Source organism: Azolla caroliniana, unplaced genomic scaffold (assembly GCF_043228905.1).
Source record: "Azolla caroliniana isolate FFs.n. ecotype wild unplaced genomic scaffold, voAzoCaro1.0.p SCAF_20, whole genome shotgun sequence".
NCBI lineage: Eukaryota > Viridiplantae > Streptophyta > Polypodiopsida > Salviniales > Salviniaceae > Azolla > Azolla caroliniana.
Window position 1 is genome coordinate 6744344 of NW_028230455.1, and position 8606 is coordinate 6752949.

The following is an 8606-nucleotide window of genomic DNA, read 5'->3' on the forward strand; positions in this document are numbered from 1 at the left end:
TTTGCAAACATACATACATACATACAATTAATTCATCCATAGCATGGGTTGGGTTGGGTGGTGGATTGATTGATTGAATGAATGAATATGGTATTGGTAAATAAGTAAATGATATCAAAAGAGAGAATAAAAGAAGGAACCAAAGTGTGTTGAAAATGAGAAGCCAATCCTACTCACTACAACTACTACAAACACACTGCCAGATCCAAGTCAAGTCAATCAATCAATCAATCCATGGAATGAATAATCACATGAATCTCTCTCTCTCTCTCCACAAAACATAGATACAGAGATTGACAGAGGGAGAGAGTATTGTGGATGTAAAATCCTTAATGCTTTAATCTCGCCTTCTCTCTCTCTCTCTCTCTCTCTCTCTCTCTCTCTCTCTCCCCCTCCTGTAATTAAACTTTTCATTCTTTTACATAGAGATTAGATTAACCCACCCCCCTTCCCTCCTTTCTCACTCTTATCTCTTCTTATTGGAGACATTGTTTTGGCAGGAGAGGGAGAGGGAGAGAGAGAGCAAGAAAAGGCCTCATCATCAAATCCATATGTATATCAATAGATTCTCACACACAGACCCATTCATTAGTCTCTGTTTCATTCCCTTCTTATCAACTAAAATCCTTACATTCATTCATCTTCTCTTTTCATTGTGTCTTAGCATGTTCATCTTTTTATGTCTATGCCTCCACGTATGGATGTATGTTGTTTAATCCTCTCTACATATAAACCCTAATGACTTTAGCAAGCCTAACTAACAAAACCTAGACTTTAAAAAATCAGGATATCAACATGTTTTTCTCTTCTACTCATCATCAAAAGAAGAAGATATTAATACAAGATTGGAGTAACCAAGCTCAATTCTGGCAACGAAGACATGGACAAAAGGATCAAAATCATTGTCGAATCCATGGTGCTAATCATCAGCACCATCATGATAATGATGCTAATCACGATGAGAACGAGCGAGAAGAGATGATTTTGGTTGGGATTCGGAGAGAAGAGGATGTTTTCGAGCTCCTCTCATGGGCCATTAGCATTGCTGCGAGGCCTGGGGATGTTGTCGTTGCTTTCTACTTGAGGAATGGTTGGTTGATTTCTTGTTACGTTGTACAATTTGATAAACTGCAGATTGTATGTATGTATTTCGTATGTTATCACATACATATGTAATATATTATGAAAACCAGAATTCACAGGCTCTGATTCCACTCCTATGTATTCGTATACTTATCTATGTAGGTATGGTATGTGTGTGTGTCTGTGTATATAAATTCAACTGCTTTTTTGAAAACCCTGATTCTGCACACAATGAACTTAGAATCTCCATTAGAGTTTTGTATTCAATGAGCAATGATAACGTATAGAGGATTAAATTCAATGGACTATTATTTATTAACAAAGCCCTATTGGAGTAACATATTTAACTGAACTATGTTCTTTATTTGATGACTATATTCAATGGACGATAACCAAATCTCTCTCTTTATCTCTCTGTTCTGATGTAGATGTGGAGTCGGAGAATATAATCCCAGCCCTTCGTTCTGAGACTTCGAGGATGCATCGTGATATGACCATCCCTTCTTCTCTTATTGCATTGAAGGATCTGTCTGACCTTAAACAAGTGAAATTAGATGCTAGATTTGCAAGCTCCAATAGAGATGATGAGGATTGTGAGATGATAAAAATGGCTAAATCTCTCTTTGCTACCATGCTTGTTGTGAGCCCATCCGATCACCACCACATAACCCGGTAAGGGCGCGAGACGAAATTTATTTTCCTTCTTTGTTCTAAGAGTTGAAATTTTTGGGGTAAAACCACGGGAAAATACCTGATAGCTGTTGGGGAGTTTCCAGAATACAAGTACATCTTTTGGAAATACCATTCTGTTGTTGTAACTTTCTGAAAAACTTAGTTTTCAGGAATTCACCCCAAAGTTTTGCAAAGTTGTAGTAGTAAATTACTCCAAAGTGTGCTAAAGTACCAGCATACCCTAAAGTGCTCCATAATTACCAAGATATCCCTTTTGACTTTACTATGGAGGTTGTGGAGGAGTTGTCCACTGCACTATGGAAAATTAGGGTTTGCTGGGTCTATACCCAACAAGTTAGGGGTTTTTTCTGTGGTGTTCCCCCTCTAAAACTAATATTATATGTGGTAAGACATGTTTTTACTAATGAACGATTCTTAATTCTTTAATTACATACAGAAATGTGCAAAGAAGAGGAAATTCGCTTGCTCGAAAGTTACCTGTCGGATGCTCAGTTGTGGTTGTAAAAGACTCTAAGATACTCTTCTACAAAGACAATTTCTCCAAAGAGGAAAAATGTGGATGCACTAAAGGTTGGTTTTTGGTTTTAAACCAATGTATCAGCTTATATAGATCACAGATGCTCATCTTCTTTTCTTCAACCTGAGAACTTATGAAGTTAAGCATTTTGGACTAAGCACAGTTTTCATGTGTGAATGTAACAATACATAAGAACCTATTATATAGCCAAGAGGCCTAGTTACTCTAATTTTCTGGCATAGAAATACATGAATGGGCATGCATAGATGATACAAGAGGTCAATGGCGGGGTGTTGAATCTCATCTACTTTTCTGGTGATCTTACTTACTCACAGGACGATATCATCATGCATCCCTTCTTTGCCAGAAAGAAAAGGGAAGTGTCCAATATTGTCGGAGTTTTTCGACGCAATTCTCATGCACATCTAGCCCTTTGTGGATGAGAGAAGAAGAAGAAGGCGAAGATGATAGCGAAGACGGAGAAGACTATTCAGATCAAAATTCGGGTACTCTTTCAGGTAGCAGAGTATGGCCCGTCTCAATAGGGGAAGGTGGTTCACCAAGAGGAGTTCTTGAAAACCTGCTATTGCCATCAGATTCGGACATAAGCTCGGTTTCAAGAAGCTACACTCATTGTAACTCCAGAAAAAGCCTCTTGTCTTGTGTCTCCAGTGTAGAAGATGGTGATGAGTCAGTATCAAAACTAAAAGCTAAGAGTCTACCAAACTTTTGGAGGAATGGGTCCATTCGGAGGCTTTCAACTGTATCGTCTCCAAACCATCTCAAGAAATCCCCAACTTCTCTTGATCGGACATCAATAAGGGGCTCTTTCAAGCTATATGTGAGTGCTCTGCTAGGTGCTGAAATGATCACCGATGAACCATGTACACCATCAACCAATGCGCTACAAAATTGGAGATGCTTCTCTTATGAAGAGCTTGCTTTGGCAACTAACAACTTCAATCAAGGTGAGTCTTAATTTTCCTATCATTATCTATGAAATGAAAGTTTTTAACTACAGTCATTGAGTTTTTTGAGAGAGACACATGGAGAGAGGATTATGGCATAATGTCTGTAGGTTTCCTTGTGGGTCTTTTGCTTGGCCTTTACTTTCTCAATAGGGCAATGCCATGTTTTTCTTCAATCTCTGGGTTGTTGAAAGTGAATTTGTAAAACCATTGTTATTTTAAACAGCAAATTGTTACTGTTTGCATGATCTCAAACTAAAACTGTGAAGAAACAGTGTTTATAATGAGTGACAACATCAGATCCATTGTTTGAGAATGAAAGCCATAATCTTCAAGATTGTTAATCACAAGAGTTTTATTACTACACTCTCATGATTCAGTTAAGTAACCTCATGTATAAAAGCAATCAGGTATTCAAACATTGTGATCTTGTAATGTGTTGTTTTTGTTTTCAGAAAATATGGTGGGAAAAGGTGGTCATGCGGAGGTATACAGGGGGACGTTGGTAGATGGTCGAATTGTTGCAGTGAAGAGACTTACGAAAGGCATATCGGAAGAAATCAAGGAACAAGATTTCTTGACAGAACTTGGGATTGTGGCTCATGTTTGTCATCCTAACACAACTCCTCTGGTGGGGTTTTGTATAGAGGAGGGTTTACATCTTATGTTCGAATTCTCTTCACGTGGAAGCCTTGCAACTTTGCTATATGGTATATGCTTCAATTATAAGTCAAACTCTGTCGTTTTCTTATCCTTACATTGTGGGAAAGAGATTTTATAAATCCTTTTTTAGAAGTGGTAGTTAATTCATATCTCAAAATATGAAGGCATTTTACAATGAAAACGTGATGCCACATGTAATGTCTTTTCTCTACAAGTTGGTGTTACTATTTAATGGCCTTGTTTAATACACACTTGATGTTCTTTCAGGTGTTAATACCCCTCCATTAGATTGGTGTTCTAGATACAAAATAGCTGTTGGGATTGCCCGAGGCATTCACTATCTTCACACAGGTGGCCCACGCCGGATCATTCATCGAGATATCAAGGCATCCAACATCTTGTTGGGTGTTGACTTTGAGCCACAGGTAACTTTTTCGTGTTACTCTTAATGAAAAATAGTTGAGTTAGGAATTATGCTAAATATTCTCTACTTAATAATGCCTGAATTTTTATACTTATACGGCATCTTTCAGATATCAGATTTTGGGCTTGCCAAATGGCTCCCTTCGCAATCCAGTCAGCTTAGTGTTTTCCCTGTTGAAGGGACTTTTGGGTATGTAGGCCACTATTTATATACTTACTCTTGTGGATCACTTTAAGGACACTCCTCATTTTCCAAAAAGCTCAAATGGATTTGAAACTCCTATGTTTTGTGAACAAATCATTAGATTTGAAATCCTTATTATAGTGCGTCAAATAAAATCTTTGGATCTGAAACTCTCCCAGTGTTTTTGAAAAAATCTTTGCATTTGGCTTTGAACAAACGCTTTGATGGTTGTCTTTTGCAGTTACCTTGCTCCGGAGTATTTCATGTATGGTATCATACATGAAAAAACCGATGTCTTTGCATATGGTGTACTTCTTCTTGAACTTATTACTGGTCGTCAACCCATTGACAACTCTAAACAAAGCCTTGTTATCTGGGTAATAATAATAGTAAATCAATCTGAAGATTAACTTCGCTTTCCTTCAAGTATTTAAATTCACTTTGCTATATGAAAAATGACATGGATGTAATGTGATTTGATGGATTATTTAATAGGCAAAACCTATGCTGGAATCTTCAAAAATGGAGGACCTTGTGGATCCAAGGTTACATGGGAAGTATGATCAGCAAGAGATGCAATGCGTTATCATAGCAGCAAATCTTTGCATACAATCGTCTCCCATTTGTAGACCTCAAATGAGCCAGGTAACCATTTTGTCCCTTCATTTCTATATGGGAGATCAACTACTGTCTAGATGCTATTTTTTTTTTAAAGTACTATCATTTTCAACCCTTGAATTGTGGAAAGTGAATGTGTAAATCCTATGTTTAGGATAAGTGTGTAAAGTAGCAATGGTTTCAAACTAGAAATATGAGATATTTTGAAGCCCAAGATTTACAAGGGCATGCTAATGTATTTGTATTTTAGTGTTTTGATAAAGGTAAATGTGTGAATAACTAAGCGATGATATGATAGGTTGAATTGGTCTGACTTATGTAGTAAGGAAATGATTTCTATGTCGTGATTTAGCATGTCATTGTCATATAGTATCTAACATAGAAATGCACTGCGTTCAAAGCGGCCTAAGAAAAGTGTTTTGTGTTACGGTGCTGGTTTTACAGGTACTAGAGTTGCTTACAGATGAACATTTCGGGCCCCATGATATTCCATCGGAATCGAGTATATTTGAAGAAGACTTGAGCGAAGAGTACAGTTCAAGCAACTACCTTAGCGATCTTTGCCGGCACCGAGAGATTGCTCTTCAATTTTAGGGGGCATGTTCTCATGGTGCATTTTATATCATATTATCTCCTTGATGAAGTTGACTCGTGTTTTCGCTATATGAAAACAAAGGGTATAATCATAAATAAGACATTGCATGCTTCCTTTATATGGATGAAGACAGGCCAGGCTGGTAATGGCAGGCCTCTTGCAATTGCGAGAATCTGTACATTAGAATTTTGAATACGTTGTATTTGTATACCAGTTCATGTCATTCCCAGAAGGCATTGTAAACAAACTACTGTTAACACGAGCTTGGGATCATGGGATGAACGAGAGTGATGATTTATTTGAGAGGCTATATTCATGTCAACCGCAGCTTGTGGAGAATGAGAAGCAAGTTTATACCATTGTTCCCTGTTATCAGAATTGTGCAATATAATGTATTGTAAAAAATATGAATAAGGTATTTATAAAAGACTCAGCCATTCTTGAGACACACCAAGTCTTTAATTGGTCTTAGCTTTTGACAAAACTATAAGGTCAGTATTGAAGGACAGTTTTTTGTGTGTGCAAGTATTGCAATTGATAGCTATACAAACCCTTAAATGTAATGAATGCAGTTTCCGGACTGCTCGTTTGCACTTGAATTTTATGTCAAATGTGTAAGGGAATTATCTGTCTTCTCATTGACAATGTGTCCCACTCAAACTGTCATTTGTGGTGTTGATTGCCCTTTATCTTAATTACATGATTTCACCCTGCTCAGTAAATCTAAGTTATTTGTTCACATAGTAATAATGATGCATTGAAATCATTAAAGATGCATGTCTTCTGTTGTGTGAGTGAGCTCATTTCTTTTTGTAATGAGAAACTGACTGCTCTTTTGTGTCAGAAGTCATAAACCCAAAAATGTAATGTGAAACACTTCATTAGATTGTAATTGTGAAATGGTAGGGTCGTACCAAATTGCGGACTTATGGATTTTTGTGTGAACAAAGTTTGTTTGCATTGTTGAAAGCGCAGCCCCCACAACCACGCCAACTATACCCCCATGACCTCTCTATTGCTCCCATGATGTTGCTTGAATTAGTAAGAAAATCAAACTCCCATTTGTGTCAATTGAATCACTTTAGCATTACGGTGCTGAATTCAACCTGCAAGTGAGGTGCTAGACCTTGTTTAGATTATGACCAGAGGCTACGAATTTTGGAGTTAGTGGAAAATATTTTGATGATGATTTCAAGGCAACTTGGTGTTAGTTTAGGAACTTTCGTCATCACCAATGTTTGAGTACTGTGAGTTTGTATTGGGAAGGAGGGGCAATCGATCGAAATGATCCCAAATTGTTGGCTTCTTTGGGAAGGATCTATGCTATAGTCAATGAGTGTGATCCTAGTTGTATTTACAATATGGACGAAACAAGTTTGTCTTTTCCATTAATTCCATGATATACAATGCTTTTGCCCAGTGAAGGTCCTATTACAATTTGAGGTAAGAAAAAAATGGTAGGTTGAGTTACCTTAGTTGTTTGTTGTAATGCCACTGGAATTGAAAAAGTTCCTAATACAATGATTGGAAAGGCTAAGGAACCTCGTATTGTTGGAAGGTGATTGTCCATTACCTTATTATGCACATAGAAATGCTTGGATTGACATCCCTAGCTTTAATAAGTGCTATGATCAAATGTTTATACCCTTTTATTTATTCTTGAACTAATTGTAGAGTGCATCAGATAAAAACAATTTAGATTTTCAGTTTGTTGAGATCCAAGATATGCATGGATGATTAAAAGATGTGGTTATTCTTGAGCTATTGCGACATATTGTTGACAATGAACTCGTGCATTGGAAAGTCGGCAATGGGTACATTTGTTAGATACAACCAATCTCACTATTATTGCTTGGAATGAGATTAAGCAATAGACACTTTTTCATTGTTACAAACAATGGACATTATTCCATAATTTCGTATTATTAATGTTGAACTCTTGAAATGGAAGATCAATGCATTGATGATCTTGTTGCGTTATTGAATATGCAATTTACTTGGAAATGCACATAATGTAGAAGATGTTAGGAATTTGTCCCCCCATTGGGAGCAATTGATAGTCGAAGTCAGCACTCGAATGGACGAGCCGAATACAGGCTGGTCGGTCAAATCGACCAGCGAGTCGACAGAGGTGTCGACTGGTTCTTGGAGGAGATAGAGAGTCAACTATTACAAGTTAAGGTGACACGGTGCCGAATCCTCAATCCGTCGGGGTTTGTCTCAAGGGAATCGTGGTTAGGGAATGAGTGTTTTTGTCGTGGCCGTAACTCGGGTGAACCGTCTGGAACTGTAATGTTTATCTGGATCATGGAGACTGTGGAGGTTACATTGACGACTACAACCGACTCGTACGTAGTTAGCCTAAATAGATTACATGGCTCAACACAGATACACTCGACACAGAGATTCAGACAAACAAAAACTATATTGAAGAGATTGTATACAAGAGATTGAAGAGATTGTCAATTGGCTTAGGTTTGACCTCTTGTGTTTGTTCAATTTGTGGGCCTTCCTCCTCGTGCTTGGTCAGGGGCTCCTCGGGCGGTGTAACTTGTGTTGGGGCTTCGACGACTGTTTCTTTTGTCACGGCCTCGGCGGGTTCCGGATGCGTCTCTGAGGGTGGGTTTGACATCGTGGTGACCTCCGGGTGACCTCCGGGACTTCGTCTTTCGGTCGCTTGTGGTCTTCTGTTGTGTGCTCACCGAAATCGTTGTCACGGAGTATGATGGTTGCCAACCTTTCCCTTCCTCAACCTACTTTCGTTCGTTCTCGTACGCTTGGAATTAGAGTGAGTTCTCGATCTGGCTGTCGCCGAACTCGTTTAACAGCTACGCGATCTCCTCGGAGTGGTGGTCGGCTAGG

General features: G+C 38.3%; 1 protein-coding gene across 1 annotated transcript; it reads left to right on the forward strand.

Moving 5' to 3' along the window:
- Window positions 1-680: 680 nt before the first annotated feature.
- LOC147850872 (uncharacterized) lies at window positions 681-6194 on the forward strand. Its single transcript, XM_087335591.1, has 10 exons — window positions 681-1090; window positions 1512-1755; window positions 2213-2346; window positions 2629-3261; window positions 3717-3971; window positions 4192-4349; window positions 4458-4537; window positions 4773-4908; window positions 5027-5176; window positions 5594-6194. Exons 1-10 carry the CDS (start codon window positions 796-798, stop codon window positions 5741-5743), a joined length of 2235 nt encoding a protein of 744 aa, XP_087191717.1. The 5' UTR covers window positions 681-795; the 3' UTR covers window positions 5744-6194.
- The last annotated feature ends 2412 nt before the right edge of the window (window positions 6195-8606 follow it).